Source organism: Poecile atricapillus, chromosome Z, assembly GCF_030490865.1.
Source record: "Poecile atricapillus isolate bPoeAtr1 chromosome Z, bPoeAtr1.hap1, whole genome shotgun sequence".
NCBI lineage: Eukaryota > Metazoa > Chordata > Aves > Passeriformes > Paridae > Poecile > Poecile atricapillus.
Genome location: NC_081289.1, coordinates 23,201,933 through 23,229,889, shown reverse-complemented (window position 1 = coordinate 23,229,889; position 27,957 = coordinate 23,201,933). Strand labels below are relative to the sequence as shown.

The 27,957-nt window shown below is 43.5% G+C and overlaps 3 protein-coding genes across 7 annotated transcripts in view; 1 reads left to right on the top strand and 2 right to left on the bottom strand.

Annotated features, from left to right (window-relative positions):
* Positions 1-424, bottom strand: part of LOC131592943 (cryptochrome-1) — a 39,119-nt gene extending 38,695 nt beyond the window's left edge. The window contains exon 1 of one of the 2 annotated variants that reach the window (XM_058864896.1): positions 67-424. In XM_058864896.1, coding sequence (XP_058720879.1) covers positions 67-224 — 158 coding nt within the window. In that variant the 5' untranslated portion in view covers positions 225-424. The remainder of the gene's footprint in view (positions 1-66) is intronic. The other variant, XM_058864895.1, reaches the window with a different exon arrangement.
* Positions 425-4,030: 3,606 nt separating this feature from the next.
* LOC131573580 (transcription termination factor 2, mitochondrial-like) lies at positions 4,031-9,997 on the top strand. The gene is made up of 2 exons (XM_058827660.1): positions 4,031-4,247; positions 8,171-9,997. The coding sequence occupies exons 1-2, from the start codon at positions 4,184-4,186 to the stop codon at positions 9,376-9,378; spliced, it is 1,272 nt and encodes a 423-aa protein (XP_058683643.1). The 5' UTR covers positions 4,031-4,183; the 3' UTR covers positions 9,379-9,997.
* A 2,018-nt stretch (positions 9,998-12,015) lies between these two features.
* On the bottom strand, positions 12,016-27,080 carry LOC131573685 (transmembrane protein 263). 4 transcript variants are annotated; one of them, XM_058827879.1, is made up of 4 exons: positions 26,936-27,076; positions 23,533-23,602; positions 18,315-18,384; positions 12,016-14,573 (listed from the first exon to the last, which is right to left on the bottom strand). In XM_058827879.1, exons 3-4 carry the CDS (start codon positions 18,376-18,378, stop codon positions 14,287-14,289), a joined length of 351 nt encoding a protein of 116 aa, XP_058683862.1. In that variant the 5' UTR covers positions 18,379-18,384; positions 23,533-23,602; positions 26,936-27,076; the 3' UTR covers positions 12,016-14,286. The 4 variants fall into 4 exon arrangements, with proteins under 4 accessions (XP_058683862.1, XP_058683863.1, XP_058683865.1 ...); XM_058827880.1 differs by lacking the exon at positions 26,936-27,076 and adding an exon at positions 26,466-26,531; XM_058827882.1 differs by lacking the exon at positions 26,936-27,076 and adding an exon at positions 24,942-25,019.
* Between the last annotated feature and the right edge of the window lie 877 nt (positions 27,081-27,957).

The following is a 27,957-nucleotide window of genomic DNA, read 5'->3' as shown; positions in this document are numbered from 1 at the left end:
GCGGGGAGGCAGCGTGACCGAATACATAACGCGGAGATTAGTGCCCCCGCAGCGCCCCGCACTCACCGCCACCTGTTGATGCCCACGTTGGAGGAGCCGGCGAACCAGGGGTCCAGGATGTAGACGCAGCGCACCGTGTCGGCGCCCTGGATGCATTCCCGCAGCGCCGGGTTGTCGTGGAGCCGCAGCCCCTTGCGGAACCAGTGTACGGCGTTCACCCCCATGCCGGGTGCGGGCGCTCAGCGGGAACCGCCGCCGCCCGTGGGGCCGCTCATGGCCCGGCGCCGCCGGGCGAGCACGGACGGGCGGCGGGGCGGCCCGCGGGGCCTCGCTGCGGACGGCTCTAGGACCCGGCGGACACGGCGGGAGCGGCCGCCCGGCGGGGACGCATCACCCCGCGGAGCCCCCGCGCCGGGGAGAGCAGGGACGAAATGTGGGAGCGCTGGATCCGGCGGTCTCTGCTGGGCAGTGACGGCGCCCTTCCCGCGGAAAGCGCCGTCCGTAGCCGCTGCCTCCTCCTCGCCGCTGGCCCTGTGACTGCGCCGGCCGCTGGGCTGCGCCGGCCACTCCGCCCCGCCCCCCGCCGCCCATTGGCCGGCGCCGCTCCCACGTGACCGCGGCCCCTCACGTTTCTGAGGTGTGTTCGGTACCGGCGGCGCGCGGGGGAAGGGAGGCCCGGTCGGGCGGGCGCGCGCCCGCGGCGGGGAGAGAGGCAGGCGGCCGCGGGACCCGCGACCTCGGCGGGAACCGCGGCCGCCGGGGCGGCGCGGGGTCGGCGGGCCGCGGCGGCGGGGGGCGGGGCGCGGCTCTCCGCCACCCCCCCCCCGTGGCTCGGCGCGGCGGGACCCGGATGAGCACGGGGCCGCGAGGCGGCTCTCGGTGGCGCCGGTTCCGCCGGGAGGCGCAGGCGCGCGCGCGCCCCCGAGCCTGTTACGTATCGCGGCCTGCGCGCGCCCGCGCCGCTCCCGTCACCCGGCCGCTCCCCGGGCCGTGGCCGCCGGCCCCATCCCGCGGGAAGCGGGCGGGGGTTATGTAAGCGTGTGCGTAGGGAGCGTCTCCTGGAGCAGCGGAGCTCCGGAGGGCCCTTCCAGCCCTGACGATTCTGTGACGCGGGCCGAGGGCTCGCTGCCGTCGGGACGTGTTGGTCAAAAGGAACCCCCGGGCAAGAGAGAGCCGCTCGGCCGTGCGGCGCTGCCGCACCCAAAGAGGCTGTCAAGCAGCAGAACGAGTTAAAATGGTCCCTCTCGCACCGTTAGTAAAGTCATTACTAAAAGGTGAATTTCTCACGCCTGTTAATTACAGAGCTCAAACCACCGCCTGTGTGCTGCCAGCACAGCGGCTTTCCCTGGAGCTGATCCTTGGCTGCACCGGAGGCCGACGGGGGCATCGCACTGACAGGATTCAGTACAACCCTCTGGAGCCTTAACAGGGCAGCTCTAGTTGCAGGTCTGAAAATAAACCTCCACCTGTGGATTTCAGCTCAAATCTACAGCTTCCAGAGTGCTCACGGACAAGTGGGTAGCAACAGCAAGAGTGGTCTCATTAGAGAGATAAAAGGCAGTACAAGAGAAGTAAAAAGGCAGAGGATCCAAATCAGCAGTAAGGACCTTTCTTAACTTCGAGAATTCCAGACAGTACTTTAAGAACTGTCATTTTTCTTTCTCCTAAAATATTTTTTCTGCTAAGATGCACAGAAAGTAGAAGTCAGCAAGAAGAGACACAGGCGTCATAGATTTTTTCCCTTTATTCTTTTCTTTCCTCACTTCAAATGACATAATAAACATAGTAATAGAATCACAAAATCATTTAGGTTGGAAAAGACCTCTGAGGCCAACTTTTTACTGGCCACCACCATCTCGGCTTGGCCATGGCACTGAGTGCCACTTCCAGTTGTTAATTGAACACTTCCACAGATGGTGGCTTCATCGCCTCCCTGGGCAGCTCATTCCAATGCTTAACAACTCTGTCCGTGAAAAACTTCCTCCTGCTGTCCAACCTGAACCTCCCCTTGTGCAGCTTGAGGCTCTGTCATCTCCTCCTGTCACAGCTTACCTGGGAGAAGTATCACCACCATCAGGCCATACCTGATGATCAAGGTATGCAAAAGCCCCAGCCATGATTAGAATCCCCTTCTGCTTGGTCTTATACAAAATTTAGTTTTAAAAGGTGTAGCACGTGGAGACTGAACAGTTTTTGACTGCTGACTTTAACAATAGCATAGATTATGATGAATTTTTCAGTTATCACTTTGTTGTATCTAGAAAATCATATGCCACAGCTCATCATTCTGATCCAAGAAGAACATATAGGATCCCATCATATACCCTTGCTGAAACTCAGAGCCAGAGTAGTGGGGTCATTGTAAAGTCAAACACTGCTTTCTCAGTTAATACAAAGTACATTCTTATTTGCCTGGTTGTATTATTATTATTATTATTATTATTATTATTATTATTATTATTATTATTATTATTATTATTATCCAAATATTTGATAAATAATTTTCAAATAAAAAATAAAAAGAAAGTTCAGTAGTTATTAACCACTGTCCATCAAGCTCATTTGAATTCTATAATTTTTGAACACACTAAAGAAGTAAAATCCTTATTTTCGAGGTAAGTCACTTCACAACACAGCTTTTATTTCAAACATTTAAATTGCTTTTTCCTACTCATTTTGTGTCCTGCTAGCTCTCCACAAGGCTGCCACACTGAAGATAGCCCTGAATAAAGTCCAGCATCAACCAATCTGCCTTCTTGGAATACTGAGGTTGAAACAGCCCTTCCTCACTAGACCTTGTGGTTTCTTAAACAAATTGCAGCCATGAAAAGCATCAGTGTCTAGGCTGTTTTGTTGCTACAGGCTAAATAACAATTACAGTATATCATTAGCATATCATTATGTCAAAACACTATTTGTCTCTATCTGGCCATGCCTTCTATGCGAGACAGTTTGTTCTTGACTCAGAAGTGAGAGAAAGAACATATTAATGTATAATTAATATTGTATTAGGATATATTAATATATAATAGATACAGAGTGTATTAATTAAAATGTCAGATCTCAAGGGAAGAGCCACTCCAACTTAGTTGAAATAGAAAATAGAATGACAGTTAATCAAAGAACTCATACAAGTAAACCTCTCTACAGTGTTCTCTTGTGAATAACTTTTTTTAAACAATATTGCAAATTTATCCCAGACTGTGAATGCAAAAATGAAGAGACTGGGGAGAAGATAGAAGGGAAAAAAGATAACACGGAGGCATGAAATGAAAAAAACAAAGAAGGAAGTATACGGTACATTTTCTCTTACAAATTAGAAGCTATTTTTTTAGATGCATGTTTTTGACATCATTGTTTGCATTATACTCACAGACTTCGTTAACTGCTCTTGGAACAGCTGTTATTCAGGAGACCAAGCTTGAACCCTGCTCCTAGAGCAAAGTTTCTTTCTATGGCATTTCTCTTCTTCATTAGCTCTTTTTTACATCGAGTACAGACTCCTGAACATGTAGCTTACAAAAGAAAGGTTCACATAGACGACAGCAGTGATTTTCACTCTCTGAAAGATGTGATTGTGCAGACTTGGAGTTAGTTAAAAAATCCAAACACCTCTAGTAAAATATTTCTAGTCTAGAAATCATTTAGGTGACTGCTGATTTGTTACTCTAGATGAGAAATATTAGTAGACATGGCTAAAAAAATTAAGATAGAGGAAGATAGCTCTCACCATCACAGCTCAATGAACTTCTGAAAAGCCACCAGCAAAGCAATATAAGCCAAATGACTATATGTAATTGTGTAATAAGGCAGTGTCATATGAAGAAAATACACTGGTGTAAGGCAAGCCTCCGATCATGATGTCGGTGTTACTGAATTCAAAGGATCATCTACTTCCCGTCAGAGCACAGGCACTCAAGTAGTCTGACTTTCAAACGCTCCGTTCATTGCTATTGTATTACTTAGAAATTTTTATCCAATTTTTTTTTTGTTTTTTTCTACTTAGCCCGCTACTTCTCTTTGCAAGCTGTTTTAATCCACCGGCCTTTCACTTTTCCGAGCGCCGGCCGGGCCTGCTCCGCAAGCGCTGGCCCGGGCAGTTCCGCCCCGGGGGAGCCCGGGCCGGCTCCCGCTGCGGGCGGCCACGGCCCTGCGGCTCAGCCGCGCCCCCCGTGCCCGGCACATGGTACGTGCCGGCGCCCCCCGCGCGGCGGCGGTGGAGCGGCCCGGCGGCGGCGGCGAGGCCGGTGAGCGCGGCCGGGGGCGGCGGGGCCGGCACCGGGGCGCGGGGGCAGAGGGGCCGGCGCGGCGCTGAGGATGGCGAGGGCGGCTCCGAGGGATGCGCGGCAGGGGAGGGACCCCCGGGTGCGGGGCACGGCCGCCGGTGACTGCGGCAGGAGCGGCACTCGGGGCGGGATGGGCCTGCGGCTCCCGGGCTGGCTGCAGCAGAAAATCCGCCTCCTGCCTCTCCGCCCCCAAGCGGAGTCCAAAGGGTGGGAAAGGGACGGGCCGAGCTGTGGGAGAAGGCTGTGATGGAGACCCTTGTTTTGTCTGTGCTGAAAGCACCGCCACTTAATGACCAGTGGTTTAAATAGTGCAGTGCGTCCTTAAGCACTTTTCAAATGTCTCTCCTTTCCTGGATGTAAGAAAAAGCTTTTTCCCTATGAGGATAGCTGAGCAGTAGAACATGTAACCCACACAGGCCGGCTGGGCTCCATCCATGAAGGTTTTAAAGACCTGACTGGACAAAGCAGCCTGGATCCTGCAGACCCTGCTTTGAGCTCTTGAGGTCCCTTCAAACTTGGATTATCCTAGGATCCTCTATATTATTTTCTAGAAAGCTTTCTGTTGGTCTGGCATATATTTTATAATCATTTACTTCATTTCCACCACTAATGCAAAGCAGGGATTAATTTTTTTGTAAGTGTAGAAGTGCAAACATTTACTGTGCATTAATCTAAAAAACTGCAACCTCTGACCAGCCCAGATTCCTTCACAAACCATTCAAACCCTGTCTACACTGCTATCTTCTAGGTAGATACCTACTCTTCTTGGTTCAAAGTTCAATCTAGGCATTCAGGAGTTTAATTTAATTTTTTACAGCCTGCTAAGTTTCCTATAATGAGAATGGTAGTGGTCAGCAGCCATACTTGTTGCCATCTTTACGGAAAGATTTTGTGAACAATCTAGCATGAGTAAAAGTTTGGGTTTGCTAATTTTAAAAAAAGTGATACTTGAGTCTCAAAACACACATTCAGAGATTCACATGGGTGATAAATCAACCAGTTGACCCTTGTAGCTATTTCCTATAGAAGATTTACATAGAAGTCTCATTAAATAATGAAACTTACAGCACCCCTTTACTTCGTATATGCATGTCTCTGCTAGTGTGCTAGCAAGCAGGATCACAGGCAACTTCAACATTAGCTCACTTCCTTATTGCTGTTCTAACACTTGGTAGTGAGAGGGTGCTGCTGGCAGTGACAGCAAGCACCTTATCTGAGCTGGCTCGGTTTTTCTTCTTAATCTCTCAATTGCTTTACAATCCCCACAGCAATCTAAGTATGTAAAAAGTTACAGTGGAGTCCTATGCATTAGAACATGCATTAGATCCAACCAGAGCTTTAAGAGAACTCTGAATTCTTGAAAGCAGTTACATACCCTGGAAATGTGATACTGTCATCTACGGACTTGGAAATACATCAAATCAATACTCAAATCTTCTTGGTTTCTACAGAACTCCAAGACATTCAAATCCATTCATGTTATTTTGCATGTTGTAGTTTGCATTGGGCTTTTTTACAAGGACTCCTGAGTACCCCAGTCAAATGAGTTTTGGCAAATAAAGTTTTCCTTTCTTTTACAGTATTCCGTGGTTCTGATGATCCTCACAAACAAAAGGGACAAATTGACTATGATGCCAGTCATTTTCAGAAAATGTAAAGCTTATTTTAAATAAATGTAACAACCATTTCTATGTCAGATTTTAGAAGAGCACAATTTACTATATCAGAATTTTTAAAAGGTTCTATAATAGTAAAAATTACAGTATTTTAAGGGACTGCATTACTCTCAAAGGAATTTTGTTTAACAGCAGGATTATGCATTAAAGTTAGTCATGGATATTTTTCCAGTTTGTACTTTGGAAATATTATTTGACATTCCAAACAATTTTAACAACACTTCACTTTGCTGGCCACTTCTAGCTAAGCTGAAGCATTAAAGAAGAAAACCCTGATCCTTCAGAAATTTGGTTATTCTGACTGGACCCACTAAACTCAGTAGAACTACTCAGAGTGCTCAGACACAGGCAGTTGTGTCAGTCCTGTAGAGGAGAGATTTAGTTTGCAGCCAATTTTTCAGGACATGGAAAGGTCAGCAGACAAAACATCTGTGACTTACCTACACTTCCAGTACTTCCAGGGTTACTGGGAAAAATCACTTGTTCTGTTGTGGGGCTTGGGACAGCATTTCTTAAGTCACAAGGTGTAGGAAGACAAAACCATCAGCCCTGGGATTCTGACACAACCAGCACATTAGGCAATTGGTTTTGCCTTAGAGGTGTGAAATAATACTAGAGAACAAGTTATCAATAAACAGCTTCTGTTAATAACATAAGTGTGCATATAGGAAATTATGTCATAGTCTGTTAGTTTATGATGTAGTAACATAACAGTAGTCCACCTCAGAAGCAGAAAAAAAGCAAAGGTACACTTTCTTGAGATGAAGGATTTACATCTATAAAATATTTAACTATAACTGGCAACTAGAAAGAGGACCTACCACTAAAGTTCTCTAAACAAACCACATTATTTTCGTAGAAGATGGGCTCGAAGGAAAATTCTAGGGCTCTTGTGCAGCTCTGTGACAGGTATTGAGGTCTGTCGGACAGGAGATTAGGCTGCGTGATCATAACAGTATTTTCTCTCCTAAAAAACCCCCAAAAAACAAAAACAAAAAACAAAAACAAACAACACCAAAACAAACAAACAAAAACCCAACCGAAAGTAATTTAGCAGTGCTCAGGTAGGTATTTTTTGAAGCATGCTATACTTAGGGAGAGGTGAAAGCAACTGTCCAAATGTTCTCACTTTCAGTTTGAGCAGTTTTAAGCATGTTACCAGCAGCAGCTATTTGCAGGAGTATTGCAGAGATCAGCAGTTCTCCCTCTCACAGTCAGTACTTCCAAAGGGTCGTTATGAAAACACCCCCCAGGAAGTTAAAGATACACTTGATGATATCTTTCTTTGATTGCTGCAGCTCCTTTGCCCCTGCAGAGCAAGTGACAATGCATGTGCTATTGGTGATAACTGGGCAGTGAGTTTGGGCAAAGGTGAGGTGTGGGGTTGGCCCTGTGGACTCCAGCACAGCCACACACCTATTCCACAAGGACTGCCTCCAGAAGAGACCTGGAGGCAGAAATAAGGCATTGGTGCAGGGAGCAGCTGTAGCAAACTAGGTGCTGGAAGAGGTAGGTGAAGGCCTACAAATGTTACTGTGTACTTGCTTCCTCCCCCAAAATACCACGGTGCTTATTCAAACTCAATTAACACACTCGGCTGGTGAAAAACACTTACATAAAGGTTCATGTGACTTTTTTTTCCCTTAATTATATAACGAATGATTTCAAAATGAAATTATGCTACAAACTGCTGCTGATGCAGCACTGCGTGGTGGATCTCTGACACATGAAAGAACAACTCACACTCCAAATAATGCTTGAGAAGTTAAAGCAAATACATTCATAAGAACTAAGAAAGAGATTTAAGCTGCCATTTTTTGTTAATTTAGTGGGATTGCTGTCAAATGAAGTTGCATGAATCATTTTCCTCATACAGTGTGAGTGATCTAAAATGCAGTAACAATATTAGCTACAAGAAATGGCTGACAGTTTGGAGCTTGTATGACTGCAGGCATTGATATGGAGAGAGCACTGCCCCACATCAAGTCTGTTGCATCCATGTAACTCTTCCAGTAATGTATCCATCAGAACACTAACCTTTCAAAAATAGTCTTTCCCCCTGCTTTCATGTGAAAGCTGGATTTTGCACTAGTAACTAAAACCACTCTGGAGAGTAATTTCTTATGCCAGTTCTGTCTAAACATCGATGATCTTGACCATTACCTCCTTCCTTAAATGTGTTTTCTTACAGTTGTTGTGTCTCCACAGGACTGACTTCCATGATGTTGAGAGGAGTCGCTCACGGTGCAAAAGACACGTTCACTCTTCTGTTGACAAGATCTCAGAGCCGTAACCCAGGACCGAAGCTTTCATCAGTGTGGCCTGACATAACAAACAAAAGCTTCCTAATACATTCCAGTAACACAACTGATACCAAGTCAAAAGAAGAAAATAAAAAAACCCTTGAGAATCTCTACAGTTTGTCAGTTGACATAACGAAGATACGCAGACTGAAGGAATGGGTCCTTCTCCAGGATGTGGCCTATGTTAAAGAAATTGCTGGTATCTTACAGGAAATGGGAGCAGACGAGACCACTGTAGCCAACATTATAGAACGCTGTCCGGAGGCAATTCTTCACACCCCAGCAGAGATAAACTCTCAAAGAGCTTTATGGCAATTAGTATGCCAGAATGAAAAACAGCTGATTAAATTAATAGAGCAATTTCCAGAATCTTTTTTTACTACTGAGTATCAGCAGAACCAGAAGGCAAACATACTATTTTTTCAAGAGCTGGGACTTAAGAATAATATAATCACCAGGTTCTTGACAAGTGCACCCAATATTTTCTATAACCCTGTCGAGAAAAACAAAACTGTGATAGAGACATTACAAAGAAATTATTTAAATTTAGGGGGTTCTGAAGCAAATATGAAGATCTGGATACTGAAGCTATTGAGCCAAAATCCATTTATTTTATTAAATACTTCCACCACAATCCAGGAGAACTTGGAATTTCTCCAAAAGAATGATTTCACTGACCAGGAAGTCCTACAGCTGCTATCCAAACTTAAAGGCTTCATTTTTCAACTTAATTCTACCACTATGCAGAAGAGTATGCTTTTCTCCAAAAACACCTTCAAGTGCAGTGATCAAGAACTAAAACAACTAGTGCTGAAATGCCCAGCCCTTCTCTACTATTCTGTTCCGGTTTTGGAAGAAAGACTTGAAGGACTACTGAAGGAAGGTATTTCTATAGCACAGATTAGAGAGACACCAATGGTGCTGGAGTTGACAACACAAATCGTTCAGTACCGAATTAAAAAGCTCTCTGCATTAGGATATGATATAAAGAGTGGAAATCTAGAAAGCTTGAATGGTACTAAAAAAGATTTTGAAGTTACTTATGGTAAGATACAATCAAAGAAGGAGAGACCAATTTTTAATCCTGTTGCTCCTCTACACATTGAAGATTAATTTGAATGCTGTACTTCAAGTTATGCGAAAGCAAATTAAAAGGGAAGTTGGTTCTTCAAGAAGAGATGGAAGAAAAGCAATCTTAATCAAGTCTGTAGTCTTACAATGTACTTTGTCCAGGAGGGGGTCTTAGGCACAACTTCAGTGTACAATTGTAGTATTCTAATGCTTTCAAATAATATCATAGAAGTTACAGTTATGATAAAGGTTGCCTTTTCCTAAGAGTACCTCAGATGTGACATTTTCTTACCTGATGGGGCATTAACTGCCTTAGATTTTCAGCTCTGTCACTGCACAACACCACAGCCCATGGTACTGATTAGCACAATTTTTATCTGAGGAAGACAAAAGGAGGACTAGTATTTTTCCAGCAGTGTTCATCAATCTGCTGGTTCACTGTCTTCAGGAAATGCTCTTTGAGTTCTTTTCCTTATTGCTGAAGTAGCTTTAGCTCCTGGATCCTGACCTTCAACAAGACTTGATTTCTTGGACAGGAAAGCCCTGTCCTAAGCACAGGGGTGGGACATGATGGTTTTGTATTCATTGACTGCTATGGTAAGACTCCAGTATGTTTGTGTACAAACCACAACGCAAAGAAGCCACAAGATAACAACCTTTACATTTCTGAGATGTCAAAATTTTTCCAAAAGGTCTGGAACAGGAGGAGATACATTTCTTGCTATTGTATAGTCCTTAATCTCTTCTAGCAAGGTTTGGGGACAGGAAAGATTAGGGAGACTCAAGTCTCAAATGATTGTAAGAGAACAGAGAATGTCATGCTTTTCTATTAGGTGCATCAAAACTCTAGTCTGTAAACCACTGGTGATTAAACATGAGTACCAGATTTGCAAACAGCTGCAACAGTTTCTAAATATATGGGTGGCACTGCTTCTCAGATAACACCATATGACAATTGGCGACAAGTGCTGGCTTTCAAAATAGTAACTATCAGACAGTGTTTAAGTTCTCAAGGGATTTGATTTCTTCTCATTTATGGACTGTGAATGATAATATAAAATAGCAGCATCACTGACAATCATTTCAACAGAATTAGGATCATCAGTGACTTTACTTCTCAGACTTTTTCAAGTAGCTATTCCACACATATTCCCTCTTGACAACAGTATAAAAACCAGCTACACACCACCCTCACTCCAGGCATTCTTCAACACACATTTTGGCAGCAAGTCCAGGCCTCCGTTTCTTAAAATGTGGTTTGTAATTGCTGAAGAAAGCTGGCATGGAGTTACTGGTCCAGAGGGTGGGCTGCAAGAATGATGATTTTATAAAGACTGCCACATTATCTGCTGTGCACTGGGAAAGGGCTGGGAACACCTGGTAGGAGCAGTCTCAAGATCTCAGCAGCTGAAGGTCTTACACTGAGCACTCTGCAGGCAAGTGCAGACGTGACAGGCGTTTCTGGGGGGAAATACCACTCTTAACAAGAGCACGTGTGACAGTGGCAGGAATTCAAGAAGGGGATGTATCACCATTATGAAAAAAATCAGGCTGTGGTACCAGGCTGTGTCTATGCTGAATCTTTCAAAACACGTTATTTTTTAAGAGGAAACTGGGAAGACAGCCATATTAAAAATTCACAGGAACTTGCCTTTGTCACTTTCTGACTGTCCTTCTCTGCTCAGCTATTAAGCAGACCACAATATTAATCTGAATTCAAAAGCCTCCTTCCCCTCAGACACAAAGGAGCATGTCAGCTCTCCAAAGCTCTTACTAACACAACCTGTAACTGAGCCAGAGACCTGATTGGTAGCTTAGGAGGAAAGGAAAATAAGAACAGTATTTTCCCTGAATATTTAGTTCTATCATTTCTACAGGTATCTGTTTCTAAAAAGTTCTTCAAACAGCTTATTCCCATCACTTAAATTATTTCCAGTGGCAAGAGAACAGGAAAAGGATGTATTTCCTTAACTAACTCACAGCCTGAGTTATCACAACTAACTCACAGCCCTGAGTTATGCATTCTGAATGTTTCAATTTCTCTTCCCCTTTCAAAATAAAAGCATGAGCAGAAATGCTCTTATTCTCTACTACCAGATGAAGTCAGTCAGTCCAAATTCATAACTCAATCCTGGGAACTGTTTCTCTCTTCTTCACAGGTTTCATTTGCAATAAAACCTCAGGAAAGCTCCCAGTCACCAAAGCATTGTATTGCTGAAGTACTCATCTTTTGTTACTCACAGTGACTGTGGACCAGGCTGTACATAAGCCTTTCACTACCTGGAGAGCAGTCAGGCATCCCAGCTGCCTTCATAAACATTTCCCCTTTTGAAACAGGGACTGGGAAAAGGAAAGTGAAATAAAGCTACCACAAAAACAATCCCAAGGCAAAAGAACAACCTCACTCCCCCAGAAAATTTAAGTTCCATATTGCATTCAGCACACTATGATCTTAAAACTGGGTATTCCCAAGCATCATTGACCAGGGGAAAAGAAAATTAGTGCAAAACATTTTGTGCTGTGTCTGTGCACAGTTTATACACTGAAGTTACAGCTTTTGTTAAGAGCTGGTTGGTACTAAGTAGATATAAATAAAAGACACTCTGGAGTGTGGTACTGTGGGAAGATTTATACCTAAGGCATAAACTTAGGTTTATAAACTAAGGAAGTTTTCAAATGTCTGAAACAGCAACAATTTAATGTTTCACAGGTGGCAGGACAGAACTGGAGCAAGTTTTTAAGATGAAGCAAGTTTCATAAGTGAATGGAAAATACACAGGATATAGGACAAAGCTAAGCTCTTTGAAAACTAAAACCATATGCCATGTTCAGTTACAAGACTCAACAGCTACAGGATATGTTAAGAACAAAACATAATGAAGTGTTGGCAACTCTTTACATACCTAACATTGCTAATCTCAGACCACACTTGTTTTGCTCCAAGTTTCAAAGTTTAAAATAAAATAATTTAGTAAAAAACATGACTATGACCAGTTCAGCATTTACAGAAAAACTAATAGGAATAGTTTGGCTGACTGTCACAAATTATCACTGTGCTCCAAACAGGTGACTCTTTTTAAAAGAGTTCAGTGGCAGCACTTGGGGAATATTGCTATATTGGAAATTGCATGGGAGCAGACCATACTATATTATATGCTGCAGCAAAATTGCCTCTGATATGCAGGCTAGCTCACATCTAGAGCTAACTGGTACCTCTAACAATACTATATTCTATGCAATTTGCTTTTGACTATAAAAAAAATAGTTAAAAGTCTTCTATTTATTGCATCAACTTACCTCATTACACCCTTGCAGCAGATCAGAACCAAGCAGCCGGTGCACCTAACAGAAGGAGCAGACACCATTTCCTGGGTTTTTGCTGTTGAAGTACCAATGGCTCAGGAGATTGGGTGACTACAGTACCATAATTGAGACATGGTGTACTTTCAACACCCATGAACAGAGGATTAAGTTTGACAAGTGATATGTTTCAGGTTTTTTTCATTTTTAAGAAGTCCCCCTCATATAACCTTCTAGTACAACCACAGCCACTGAAAAAAGTAAGCGTACAAGTTCTCCATAGAAACACAAGTTTTTAGAAAATACTGCATACACAACATGAACAGACGCCTTCCATGGGCTTCTAAAGAGGTGACATACCTGCAAAAACAGTACACAAATAAAAGATCACAAATGGTTTCTATTTTAAGGCAACCTCGCGTTGTGCCATTACAAGTGCATTTTGCCTCACATGCTGCAGAGGATGTACAGGTATTCCCGTTTGAGGTGTCAACATTTGGAATCTGTCAGTATACAAATTACTTGAATCGTGTTTCATTTTTTTAAGGCCTCATCTACAGTTTTTGGTTTGTTTTAAATACGAGTATTGCATTTTACTCAAAAATCAAAGTGGAAAGTACAAGAAACGTAGTGAAAATTTCCTTGCATTTGCCTAAACAGAGCAAAAAGCTAACCTGGTGTGTCACGGAGTTGAGAGAACAGCTTTGCTAGTTCTTCAGTGGTTTCCAGCTACACAAGAATTCCTAGCCAGTTAGACAGCTGTGCTAGATGACCACAAACATCAGCCCAGTTTCCACAGGCTGTCATTTTTTCTAGCGTCTATAAGAAGTTCATTAGAAGCAAGGTCTCACTTGTAGGAGATAGATGCATATTATTAAATACACCTGAGATGAAGCAATCACATTTTCAGTAAAAACTGACAAAGTTTCAGATATAAGGATTTATAAAGAGCCTAAGGCTCATTCTGTAAACTGTACTGAAACGACAGGACAGTTCTTTACACAGCTTCACCTAGTAAAAAGGTATTTTATTCCAGTAAGGCGTTAAGATAGTTCACTCTTTCTGAGACTTTCTACCATGTTGTTAAACTTTTACACTTCTATCTCCCATTCTTATTTCCAATTCCTGCACACCTCCAGTCTCTGCTCCAGTCTTCACTGGCAGAATGCAGTCAGGGATAGTTTACAGGCTGCCTGTACATAACCAAGACTGGGTATGTCCAACAGTGCTTTTACACAGCTGAAGGATCCTTAGCAGGAGGATGTGGAAACCACTGAGAACAGTAATTGGCATCTCATTGTATCGATGGCATCACAGAGACTACCGAGTTTCTACATTCACATTTTAGTCCAAAACTGCAGAAGTAAATAACTATTCAAATACGTATTATTCCTTCAGATACACTCACTTCTATAGTTATCAAGTGTAACATTTCACCAGATACAAAGCTTCAATCTAGGCTCTAATAAATCCTCATACGCTGTGCTAGCCAAGCTTCTTCTGTCCTTTTCAGATGAAATCGAGTTACTTGCACAACTCGTTAGAAGATAAAGTGTCTAAGACACATGGCTTCTCATGGTCCCAATCTTCGCAGATTTTAATGCCACTGATGCAATATTCTGGAGAATTGAGTATGTCTCAGTTTTGGTTTTAGTCGGACTTGTCCTTTTTCTTTCCTGTTAAAGGCACTTTACTTGCAACAGCAGATCCTACAGCTGTAACGCCTCCAGCTACAGCAGAAACACTTCCTTTCACTAGACCCACTCCCATGGAAGGCACAGATGTGACTGCTGTTTTGGTAATTTCCAAGCTCTTCCCTCCAATCCAAGCAACGCCCCCAATCGTGGCACCGACAGCTCCCTTTGTGACACTGAAGAGGCCACCAGTCACACGAGAAAGCATGCCAGCCTGCTGCTGCGGGTGGCCTTTGAGTGACCCTAAGGGAAGAAACAACAAGAAAATCAATCTCAGCACCAGAATTTAAGCATTTTCTAAAAACATTACTCAAAAGTATTTCCTTTTCTAGCCTAATAGCCATTGCACACAGTCTATACTTACCTTGCAGGTCGCTCTTCTTGGATGATCATACAATACCTAGTTCCAAATAACAAACAAGAGGGAAACCAAGAAAAAAGCAAGTGGAACCACAGTGGGCAGAGCTAGGGAATAAACAGACATGAAATAAAGAGGTGAGGGAGTCAGGAGCAGAAATAAGACACTTGGAGGACAACTACTCAAGGAGGCAGCAGGAAAGAAAAACCAGCCCTGGATGCACGGGAGACCTCTGTCCAGCCACGCCAACACAGTGACTTTCCACTGCAACATGCCTTAGGAGAACCAGCAGAACAGGTCTGTCCCCAGCTCCCTCACTGCCCACAACTTGCATCCAGAGCACAGATTCCAAGAGTCATGCTCCAGCACCCATATACTACAAGATGAAAACTAGGGTGAGCAATTTTCCATGCACTGCCAATGCATTTGTGATAATGCCAGAACTCAGAATTCATTAAAAAACTGTAAAGGTCAGAGTTCCTATCTCATACCTGGAATAATTCAAGCAAAAAATGCCACCTAAATGAGAGAATTTCCTACAAAGTTGACAAAAAGGGAAAATAAGGATATGGAATAGTGAAGCCCAAGGAGTTGAAAATACCGAGTCCTTCCAGCTTACACTGGTGTCCTATTTAAGAAATTGACATAGATAATAGAAACTGAAAACATAAATGACAGCCTTTTACTTAAAGCCATGTAATAATACCCTTGCTGGTTCATTCTAGGCCAGCAGCTTTCAACATGGACATCTCCAGCAAAAATGCACTGCCAACACAAACACACAGAGAGCAGAATTTCTGTTTACATACAGAAATCCTTTAAAGCATCACAAGCAGAAGGAAACATGCAGAGTCTGCTATAAAATCCAATGTCTTGGATTATTCACTAGAGGATTCTTGTGATGAGACTAATAGAACTTGTAACAAATTTGGTCAGAAACTGTTTCACTTCACTTAACTGGTTTGCTATCACCGGGGTAAAACAGGTGTGAAGTTTCATCCCACTGAATTTTAAGATCTGATTTCACTGAATCAGAACTGATGTAAGCAAGAACTGATCCATCATAACTAACTTTAATAAGAGAAACAAACAAATGTAATCTTTACGTGTTTTTTTTTTTTACCTTACTTCAGGTAGTCCTTTGATATCTACTCTATTTCACAGGTGTAAATACAGAACATGATGGTGTATAAATAACTTCTGGTAATGGCTGGCACATTCTATTTCCATCCTGTTTGCATTGTCCATGAGGTCTAACAAACACCCAGTGCTGTGAAGTTTTACTGCCAGTTGATTTCTGTTGTAGGACACACATCCCTGGTCTCCTTTTCTCTAAAGAGTATGTTTCCAAAGAATACCAGATCATGCCTAAATCTAAGGAGATTGGCTCAGTCACTTAGACATGGTGCTGATAACACCAAGGTTGTGAGGTGATCCCCATGTGTACCCTCCACTTAAGAGTTGGGCTTGATGATCCTTGTGGGTGCTTTCCAACTCAGAATATTCTGTGATTTATGGAGCACTGAGAAAATGACATAAGTTCCCTATCCAGGAGTTGGCTCTACCAGGCTATTTTGCAGCCAGCTTCCCACTGAAAGGAATCCAAGAATAAACAAGAGTTTGAATGAACTTAGGTTGCAAAGGTTGGTGCCACTTGCAAGACAGAAAATACAGCATTAGAATAGCACTACTCATAAAAAGCAGGAGCACAAAAGCTTCTTCCACGCATCCTTTAAAGCTTGTTGAGCATGATTTGAACAAACTACAACTATTTCTGTCTTAAGGAAAAAATTGCAAATTGGTTTTGGAATTGAGCCTTTCCTTTAAGGAGTATTTTGGCAGCCTGTTCAGAGAGATGATCTTGCCAGCATTGATCTGGTATCCTTCCATCCACATTTGGCCGTCTTTCTGTGATGGTGTAGGTTTATCATATATATAAGGCCTGGCAGAACATTCAAAATGGGGTTGTTTTTCAAGGGTATTACAATATTTTAACTAAACTTGTAAGGCTTGAAGCACGCACGTGAAACAGAACCAAAAGGAAAAAGCCTCTTCAAGGATGGAGCTCACATTAAGATAAGCTGTGCTTCATTCTATTCCCTCTAACTTTCATACACCAACTTTCTCCATCTATTTAGACTTCATATTCAAAATAGTTGTTGTCATACTGAAAGAAAGCAATGTGCAGAAGAAAATAAGTCTTAGCTGCTCACAGATTTTAAGTAAAACTTTGGAATACCCAGTGATAATCAAATTCTGCTGGTATGCTCTGAATCTGGAAAACCTAGTGAATACTCTAGGAAGATAAAAAAATACCCACTTGTTTCATTGCCTTACTCAATAAAGAAAAAGTTCTAGTTTTCACACCACTGTTCACTTTCTGTGCATGATGTTTAACGTGTATAAAACACAATTAAATCTTTAAGGCAAAAAAACCCCTAACAACTAAGCAAGCAAAACCCAGCCTTAGAAATTAGACTTGAAGGTAACATATTAAGGTGTAGCCTCCAATCAGGCATTTGCTATCAGAAATGCTTCTGGGATCGTAACACCAAAAGACCAAGGTTTTTGTTCTCATACCATACTACTATAACAAGTATAATCAAGATGAAGAATTACTGTTCCACGAAAACCTATTTTTCCCTTTCCTCTCATTTTCTTCTACTTGTGTTTCTTGCCTAATAGCTGTTAAGAATAGAGTGAGCTACTCCAGTGCTTTCTGCTACAGTTAGTGGATAATACTGTTCTTCAAATGAAGTAAATTGTTCAGTTATACAACATAAAAAAGCTGAGGTGAAAAATAACCCAGACCAACAAACAGAACTTTTAAAGGCCATTATAAACTGAAGAGCAATGAACCGAGAGGAATCATGACTCACCGACCTCTACATCCAACACATTTGGTTTTAAAGCAAGAGCAGACGGAACACAGACAACCTGTGCGCCAAGAATTGCTTTTGATCTAGTATGTTTCCAGTCACATTATGCAAACACAACTCTGCTCAATCCTGCTAGTCCACAGCTTGGAAGAAACTGCTCATCTGCAACTGCATTTCCTCTGCCGATCTAATAGCAAATTTAATATTCAGTTGGTTCAGGAGACCACGATGTCACTGTGTGTGGTTGTTTTTATGAAACTATGAGATTGTGAACAGTTGGAATCACTTTTAATTGTATGGTGGAAAACAGTCTCCAGAAGCAGTAATGAAATTCTGTATTTTTTTAAACACATCTTGCATAAAAGTCACATGCACTATGAATACATCAACATGTCAAAAAATGAAGCTGGCTCTTTCTGTCTCATATAATGAATAGCAGAAATAAATACCCATTAAACCAATTCATATCTCTGGAAACTAATCTGCAAATTAAGTCCTTCAGTAACTGCCCATCTTCTCGATAATTTATAGGTACAGTTGTTTACTCAGTTATATTCAGTGGCCTTTTTGTAATCATGATAATGCAGAAGTGAACAATAACCCAGGCCCATCTAATCCCAGGTTGGTAATTCCAGTTTGTTTACTGTTATGTAAAAGAAAGTTAAAAGTGTTCAGCTTGCAGATCCATTTTTTAAAGAGAGAACTGACCTGATTAATTTACTTCATATCATGAAAACTAATACATACCTTCTGGTGGTTCATCATGAAGGTATGATGGGACTTCCTGTTGATTTTTGTCCATTTGGTTCATTATTGCCTAAAAAAAGAAATACACATGTGCTATACATCTCTTTTGGCAAAGCATAAATGTAATCCATGAATCCAAAATTCAAGTATTTTAAGTTTCACAAAGACAACTTTTTCATTATTAGATAAGCTAGCAGGTTCTGTCAAATGCTACTTTTATTATCAGACTGTGTTTTTGCATTCTTCAACCAGACTCAGTAAAGGAGCTCTCCACCACATCAGTAGGCTTGGTGAGAGCTGCCACACCACACCAAGTGCATCTCAAACCTAAAAATCAATCAGGAAGACAACAAGTAGGAAAACAAAAACAGCTACTGCCATACAACAGCTTATGTTTAAGTACTGAAAAAGAAAAGCCTAGCAATCATAGAGGTGGTGGCCACTAGAGAAACAACAGCAGCAGGCCTGTGAGATCTGCAGGTACCTGGAAAGCTGTTTAAAAAAACAAGTCCTTCCAGCATAATTTGAACAAATGCTGTGAAAACAAGATGGAAGAACTGCAACAGAAACACAGGATTTATCTTGTCACAGAGCTGCATAAAGGGCGCAGTGATGACAGCAGAACTAGATTGTTCTAGCTCTACCCAATCTTCCAATAGAAACATTTCAGGGAAGATTTCTTTACATCAGAAGCTGTTTCCTAGAGCAGTTCTAGAGAAGCAGTCCCTGACAGGCAAAGCATAAGAGAAAGCTCAGCTTTCTCTCAGCAGAGCCCAGCAGCTCTGCTTTACAGAATTTTTCCTCTGGTAGGGAAGAAAGTAATAACCAGTCCAGATTTCCTTCCTGCTTTCCTCCCCCACCAAAGCATGCCTTGATATTAAGTCCTGCCTCCTCCCTTGAGTCCTCATGCTAATCTTTCTTTCCCTCCTCAGCAAGCACCAAGGTCAGAAAAAGGAAAAACAAGTCACATTACACCAGTCAGCATCCTTCTCTCTTTCTGCCAGCAGTTCTTAGTACCCTTCCCTCTGTACAAGTCTTTAAATAATTTAATTTCTTCCAGGAGTCAACAAGTGCCACAAAAATAATTCCCGCTTCTCTTGCCATGCCCAAATCTCACTGTACATGCTCTGGGTGAGAAAGCAGTGGCTGGGATCTGAAGAAGGAATGCGGAGGCAGAAGCAGGTGGGAAGACTCATCTGGAAAATGAACTAAAACCTTCACAGTACTATTATGAAATTAAAACATCATGATAAAAACTGGCACCCACATACTAAATCATGGATCTTTGGATGAGAAACAAGCCTAAACTGAGTAATAAAGAGCCCAATCAGCACTAAGGCTATCAGTTCAGACCTCAGAAAGGACAGGTACCTTTATACAAGAAGCTGAACAAGAAAGCAAAAACAACCTACTGCCAGGATGGCAAATTTGACAGAAATGCTGAACAAGTGCCACTCAAAAGCCAGAAATCCAAACATGCTAGCTAAGAAACAGGAAAGTATCACATGATATCCCAAGTTGAGAGGAAACCACAAGGATCATCAAGTCCAACTCCTGGCCCTGCACAGCACAGCCCCAAGAATTACACCATGCACCTGAGAGCATTGTCTAAATGCTTCTTGAACTCTGTCAGGCTTGGCACTTTCCTGGGGAGTTGTTCCAGTGCCCAGACACACTCTGGGGGAGCCTTTTCCTAATACCCACCCTAAACTTCCCTTGACACAACTTTAGGCCTTTCCCTTGGGTCCTGTCACTGGTCACCAGAGAGAAGAGATCAGTGCCTGCTCCCCCTCTTCCCCTTGTGAGGAGGTTGTAGAGTAGCAACACAACAAGTTGGAAGATTAAAACATGAGGGCTAAAAGACAACTTTTAGAAGTATCAATTACAGAATTTGTTATTTTATTTAATCACAAATATGGGGAAGAAAATTTTAAAAAATGAACCTGACCAATCACAGGGAGTAAATGAGGACAATCAGGTTCTGAGAAAAGACCCAGTGCAGATACTACATGACTTCTTTGCATTCACCTAACACAAGCTGGAAGAAATACAAGGTTATCACCCTCACTATGTGAAATTCCACGTAGGTTTGTCGCTTTTCTCCAACTTGAAATAATATAAAGCACTGTAAAAAAGATTAGACAGAAGAAACTGACAGGCCTGACATTATTCAATCAAAATATCTGTATCAAGATGAAGCAACTATGTTCCTAATTAATATATGGCCATTTTGGTCATGAAGATGATTACCAGGAACGTGGAAGGAGTTTAACCACTGCCTTAGGGAAAGTCCTAAAAAGAGTAAAATAAAAGTCAGAACCTAGCAAGTCTTAATTCAAACAAAGGAATGAAAAAGTGATCAAAACAGTTTTAAAGCAGACTCAATGGGGACAAATGAGTAAAGCCAGAGGTAAATTATTTTTCTATAAAGAACTACCTCCATGAATTTATTTGTATCTAGACAGCATGTAACTCCTAAAAGAACACAAGATGAAATTGCTTGTTTGAGCTTCCGAAATGTTTCTGTCAACAATTGCACATAAGAGATTCAGAAAAACTATCTAATCTTAAAAGGACAGAGAAAACACTGCCAGGGATTATCAAGTTAGAGGGGAGCTGGAGTAAGTTACCAGTTTTAGACACAGGTAGAACACTAGAAACAATCACGAGACTTCACACAAAGTTTAGTATTTCTGCTATTAAGAAGGTATTGGGTACAACAACATTAACAGCAGACACAGCTCAGAGGAAGCCCCTGGAATCTGCTGTACAAGATGCAATACCAGTATTTAATTAAGACAGGACCTGTCCAATAGATAGACCGGCAGACAAGAGAGGTAAGGATTGCTTTCATAACTCTCCACAGTTTAGTTTAGACTGTTAGGTTTGGTTTCAGCTCCTGCAAAGCTAAATGAGCAAAGCAATGTAATGGCAGGGGAATTTCACAGCAGAATTTCTAGTCTAGTCAAAAAGTATACTGAATATAAAAATATATTGAGTACAAAAAGAAAAAAAAATAGCAGCACATATAAAATCACAGCACTATATAAAAAGTGGTTCAGATTGGCCAGTCCTTCCCATTACCTTTCCTTGAACCTCAAGGTCACATATATATAATCTACATGCACTGGTTTAACACAATTGCAACAGAAATACTTCACTCGCAACTAGACAGATCCCAGTGGTCTTTCTTCAGGCACTGGCAACTTGCTACTATCAAACCCCAGAAGTCAACAGAGAACTACTACATCTGAGAACAGCAGCTAAGGCAAGTTGGTCACAGTCCACCACTCTTGGTGGAACTGAATTTGTTCCACGCAGAAGGGAGTTTCAGGGGTTTAGCAGATCAGAAAGTTGAAAACTACTGTTTGATGGGTGCTTCTACAGGTGCCTGGAAGCACTCCAGGGATGCTAAGTGCGTGGTTGGACTGGATGATCTTGATAATCTCTTCCAACCTTGATGATTCCATGATGCTGCAAGATGTACCCAACCAGCCTGTACTAGATTTTACTCACTATTCTATGATATCAGTGCAAGCAAAAACAGAAGCATATCACTGTCAGAAAAGGCTCACAGCTTGACCTGAAACACAACTTGGCACACAAGATCTCACAAAGCACAATTCAGGTACTTTTGTTTTTCTGTAGAAGCTCTCCAGGGAATTCCAGAATCAAGACCAAGATCCAGCAAAGGACTTCTACAGAAAATTTTCAAATATCTGCATTACAGTTTGCGTTACGCATCCTTGTATCCAATTTAATACGTCAGAAGAGCTGAAGGACTGAAAAGCGATGCAAAAATCCTGTGTACTGAACAGGGTGCAGCATATCTGGTGAACAGGATATGCACAGGAGCATGTTTTAAACCTGGCTCCCTTCCAGAGATTTAAGATGAGTATTTCTATTGACTGCAGGTCAAAGGCCTGGAATAATTGCTTGGCGGCAGATTACTTCATCCAGTCTTGAGAACAAGAGGGCAGGAATACAACTTTTTTCTTCAAAAACTGGAGACAGAAATACAGAAACCACTCACTACATTTTGCATAATACCATGGAGGTAAAAGCACTCAAGGCCTCATTTGTCCATTAAGATCTAAGCTTGTATGTCCTGCTTTGCACCAGAGGCCCCTGGTCACCAGACTGCAGTGTATCCTAAGGGAGGATCCTGTTCAAGCCTCCCCCTGAAGATGTGTCCCCAGAAAGAAGAGAAACCAAAGTTCTGAGAGCCAACAGAGATTACAACTCAGCTGAAATCGAGGGCAGTGACCCAGAGATGCAAGCGTAAGACTTTTGTGCAGTGTTAAGTCATTCAGACACACTATAGGTTAAGAAACTTTGGAAACTTTGAAGCTGCAGATTCAAAGTCCCCACTATGCACTGAATCATTATTCACAATAATTACCAGCACTGCAGGCGTACGCAACAAGGCAAATACTTATCAGAAACCTGAACTTTGGAACTCTTCTCATACATTCTCAGAATTTTCTTCAAAGTACACTAAGACTGGCCAAAGAAAAAAAAGAAAAAGGGAAGAAGGGAAGAAGAAAGCAAGCAAAAAGATCTTTCTTTTGCATTTTCATCCTGTGATGCCAAATTCAGTTGTGTCACTGCAGAAAAGCCTCCAGCCTCATTTAACATCTTCATTAAATGATGACACGGAATGAAGCAGGATCTCCATGAGGCCCAGCAAAACTCATAGGGACATTCATGAAGCAGAAATCTATTATATCACTGACACACTCCAGTTTTCTTCTTCATCTGTCTTTTCTCATATCAAGAAAAGGAAGCAAATCCAGATCTTAAAAGAGATTTCAAACAGGGATAAATGTAAACTACTTCTTGGGTTTTTTCCTCCTGCGTGCTTATGAAGATGCTATTCATTCAAGAGATAAGGGATAACTTATCTTTCTTAGCAATACATTAAAATAAATTGTAGCCTTCATACAAAAAAAAAATAAAGATGGAAGTCACTCAACTGATTTTAAAGAAAACATTACTTCCATATTTTCAGAATATGAAATACATAGAAAGCTTAAATGTTTTACACTGTTGTACAAAAAAAAAAAAAAAAGAAATTGTTTATTAGAGGGTTTTTAATTCAATAGCTATTTGTAACATTAATAGTGTTATAAGATCCTGAATGAAAGAAGCTCTAGAAGTAACGGCACAGCTACAAGTACATTACATTCACATCAAAGCTGATTGAAATAAAACTTACCAAATATATTTCTTGAATATGTTGTGAATATTTCTAGTTAGTTGTTTCCACAAAAGTATTCTGCATACACCTATGAGAAAGGCAGAAGGTTAATGACATCTTAGGGAACAGTGACTGTCACATACCTGCCATGGGTGTACATTGGGAATCAGGAATACAAATCCCCACAGTATGGAAGAAGCACACCTGGCACGGCCTTAAGATGCCACATTTTTAGAGATTTATGTCACCAAAACACCAATTCCTTCTGGGCAATGAAGATTTTACTTGTTCCATGTGTTGCCATGAGGATTGCTATGAAGCACAACAATCCTCGTTAAGACACAAACGCTCCTTAATGAGCCTGCAGTTCTTGGACAGTAATTTGTGTAAAGTTTTAGCCTTCAAACAAGAAGTGGGCTCTAACCATTACAGATGTAACTTCCCAAGTTTCAGCGGATGCTCTTGGTGTCTTTCTGCCTTTACAGACAAAAAGCCCTTCTGTCTTAGCACAGCAAACCTGGCCCAAGCAGCAGCCAGTGAAAACTGGTTTGTTTCAATGCCACTACTCAGATATTTGTGGGCAGCAGTGAAACGACCCAAGGATGGGGCCAATTTCAGCTGGCAGTTTGATGCTGCTCTAGACGGCTGCAGCAGCAGCCAGTGCTGGAACTTCCACCTGACAGAGCTGCAAACAAATCCATTGCCCTGTCTTGTTCCTTCTGGCTACCAGCTATGCAGGTAGAAAGCCTGGCTACAGAACTGATGGAAAATAAACAACCCTTGACACATGCACAGCTCTTCTTCCCCTCTTCCAGCAGCTGCAGCAGATTTCTGAATGAACTTGATGTATTTCATGTACATGGAAAAAAAATATTTTTAGGTATGATAGTTTAGGAAAGAAATTTCTGGAAGAGCAACAGTGCTCTACTCTCCAAATTAAACAAGGAAATAAGCATGAAGCCAAAAAAGGTAATCCCACCTATGGCTGCTCTTCAGGGTACTGCTTCAAGCTGCACAAGCAACCCCTCACTATCAGCTTTGCTGCCTTACTCCTTGGATTAGGGCTTGTAACATGTCACAAGCAATTGTGCTCAGTGCTCTTAGTTCTCGCAGACACCTCAGAGCACAGCCAACATGGAAATGCGTGTTTCAATTTGCTACTGCATGGGAGAGTTGAACAAGCTTCTGCAAGAAATGTTAGTGCTAACAGCACTAAAGTACAAAAACAAATCAAGGCACGTAGCTAAAAACCAAGAGCATAGCTAATATTTCAATAAGCCTTCAGATTAAAACCCAAGTTTTAAAATTCAGATTTATATACAAAGCAAGACTGGATTGGAAGCAAGCATGCCACAAAAAAAGGTGGATTTTCAAGTAAAGACCACAAGAAGTTGATCAGAAGTTTTCAGGTGTGAACTACAACTTACTTCCAAGCCTACAGCAGGATGGGCTACAACTTCCTCCAAAGGAAGTTGCCATAAGTAAAGTATGTAACAGGCTCACAGTATGCAGGATACTGAACACAGCTGGAAAGGTAATGCAACATATCTGTATTAAAAACCAAACACGTACCACAATTAAAAGCAAAAGACAAATATAGTATCTCCTGCAAAAAAAACCCTAAACTCTGCCCAGGACATTACTATGATATCTACCATGGATAGAGAATCCACCATTTCTCCATCACTGTCAACTGAAAAATAGATCAGGCTCCAGAAGAAGCTCTACAGAACACCTGATGTCAGCAATCAAGTTTTCTCTGATGCAATGATTTACAAGACATAAAATCAAAGGTGGCATGAAACAGAATTTCCCTTTTCTAGTTCTCCAAAACTGGTTCCTAAGAAGTACATGGTTAATTCCAGTAAGGTGCATGGCACAGCTTCAGAAAGACCATGAAAACTCCATTTTACCAATTTTGTCATCCTCTGCCTCCTCCTAGCTCAGTTTTCAGAAGAGTTTTCCTCACGTCCCCACTTCTTTTAATACTCTCCTAATGCCTGAGCTCCAGATCAGTCTCAGACCTGCTTTTCCAAAAGACCCTCAAAGACAAAGCCTGGCTGTGCCTAACAGCCAGCAATAAAGCAGTTTCTGAACTTCCTTTCCACCTCGGCTAATGAACTAATTTTTTCCCTAGCATCCACCACCTGTTTGTTGGCTCCTACCTGACATTTAGATCTGGTCACTTGCTGGACAAGGACCACTTTTCAGTCTGCACTTTTGTAGTGCTGTCCATTTCTAAACTGAGAAGGCAATACTAACTTTTCTGAATATTCAACCACAGCTTAACAGAAAGCTTTACATTATATCCTGGATAATATTTACTGAGCAGACTTAAAACTGATGCGCATACACAATCAGCACTTACATGCTATATTAAGCAATCTTGTACGTACCCCTCTAGCTGCATTCATTTTCACCCCAACTCATTCAGAGTTGTCATTTTTACCCCAATTAAATGAGCAGAAGGAAGCATTTAATTGCATCCACAGAAGCTGTCTCTGCAGTTCATACAGTGACCAGAACCAGGCATACGGCTAAAACAACTTGCCTTGATTTCCAGGCCACACCATATAAACGCCTAGGCTAGGTGGATGTGGAAAGCTAAGCTGGTCTCAAACAGCTCACAAAAAAACTCTTCATACCCTAGTCCATTAAGCTGGACTCTGGAGATGTGGATGAAACAAAGAGCATGTTACTACAGCAAACATTCGAACACAGCAAAGTTCAAAAAGAAGAAAACACAAAACAAAGCTTCTCCTGGGTCGGAGAAACTCACGAGGGAGAACAAGACCATCCAGGAGCCAGGCCGAGGCGAGCACGGCTCCCTCCTAGGTAGGAGGTGGGACCGCCTCCTCCAAGGGAGTCCGGCTCAGGGAGGATGGCAGCGGTAGGGCAGAGGAGCCCACCTTGCCCTCGGTCCCGCACCCGAGAAGCCGCCCCCCGCTTACCCTCGGGCGGCCGAAGCCCCGCAGTCCCCGCCGCGTCCTCCCCTCGCAGCCACCTGCGTGCCCGGCGAAGCTCCGGAGGCGGCCCGGCAGCGACCCCCGCCCATATCCCCGGCCGGGCGGGCGCGGGCACCGCCGGTATCTCGGCGCAGGGCGGCGGCACTGACGTGGCAGCCAAGGCCGCGGCGGAGCCGCTACGCCCGGCCCGGCCCTCCCGCCCCGCGGCGCCGCGACAGGAAGCACAAAGGCGGCCGGGCTGTGCCCGCGCCGGGGGCAGGTGGCGGTGGCTCCGCATCCCTGACCCGCCTCTCCCGCCGGCAGCTCCGCCGGGGCGCGCCGGTCGCTCTGCCGCCTCCTCCCCTCGAAGTTCCCCATCCTCCGCGGGGAGGCAGGGAGGGCGCTCGGGGGTTGCCCGGCTGGCGGCGGGGCCGGGGGGCAGCGGCCGCTCATCGCTCCTTCACTCCCTCACTCACCTCACGGCTCGCTCGGCCCGCCCGGGCTGCGCTCAGACTTTACTCCTCCGGCCGTCCCCGCTGCCGACGTGGCGCCCGCCGCCGCCCGCCCTGCCGGCGCCCGCAGACCCCGCCCCAGCGCCCGGCGCGGCCCCTCGGCGGCCGGGGGGCGCCGCCGCTCCCGCCCCCTGCCCGCCCCGGGGGTGCCGGGACCCGCCGGCCCCCGCCTCCTCCGCCGCCGCCGCCGCCGCCCGTGCCCGCTCCCTCAGAGGGGCCGCTCCTCCCGAGGGCCAGCGCAGGCCCGGCCCGACCCCCGTGGACCCCACGGGCCGGGGGGCACGTTCTTCCCGCGGGGCCGGGCACCGAGGTGGAGGAAGATGCTGGGTAGGGGCAGGGCTGAGGAGAGAAGGGAAGGGGTGCCGGCGTCGCTGTAGCTGACCGAGATGTTTCGGGGTGCGGGCGATTGGCTTTTGGCGCTCAGTTGGGCTGGGGAACGTCACGCCGAGAGGTCCTGGTGAAGAGGTGACCCCTTAGGGCACCCTGCCCGTGCTGTTGGCACAACGGGGAGGCTGCAGAAGCTCCCTGCAGCACAGAGTAGCACAGTCCGACACGGAGCTGCATCCAGTCCAGTGCCAGCGGCGTCTTGTGGAGCCATAACACTAATCCTAAGGACTTACGTTTATATTAAGCAATATTTACATTGCACCCTTTATCCTAGCTACTATTTGAGTGAGCTGAGCTTCTTACATGGCAGCTGTAGAGAATAAATTTGTGGTAATCATAGTTTAAGGGCATGGCTTTATAGGTAACTGCGCCAGTGAGGACAGCTGGGGAGATACAGGTTTTATGATGCTCACCCTCTTCTTTGGGACCTCTCCATGTACATATCTAAGGATCCCTGGGGAAGAACAGTGACTTTCAAGTTTGTTAGACAAGGAAATGCTAGATGGCGAAGAGAGAGAGGAAAGTCACAGGTACTTTGAGTTTAGAAACTCAAACAGAACTGCTCTCAGCAGCAGAGGAATATTAACTACCTTATTGCA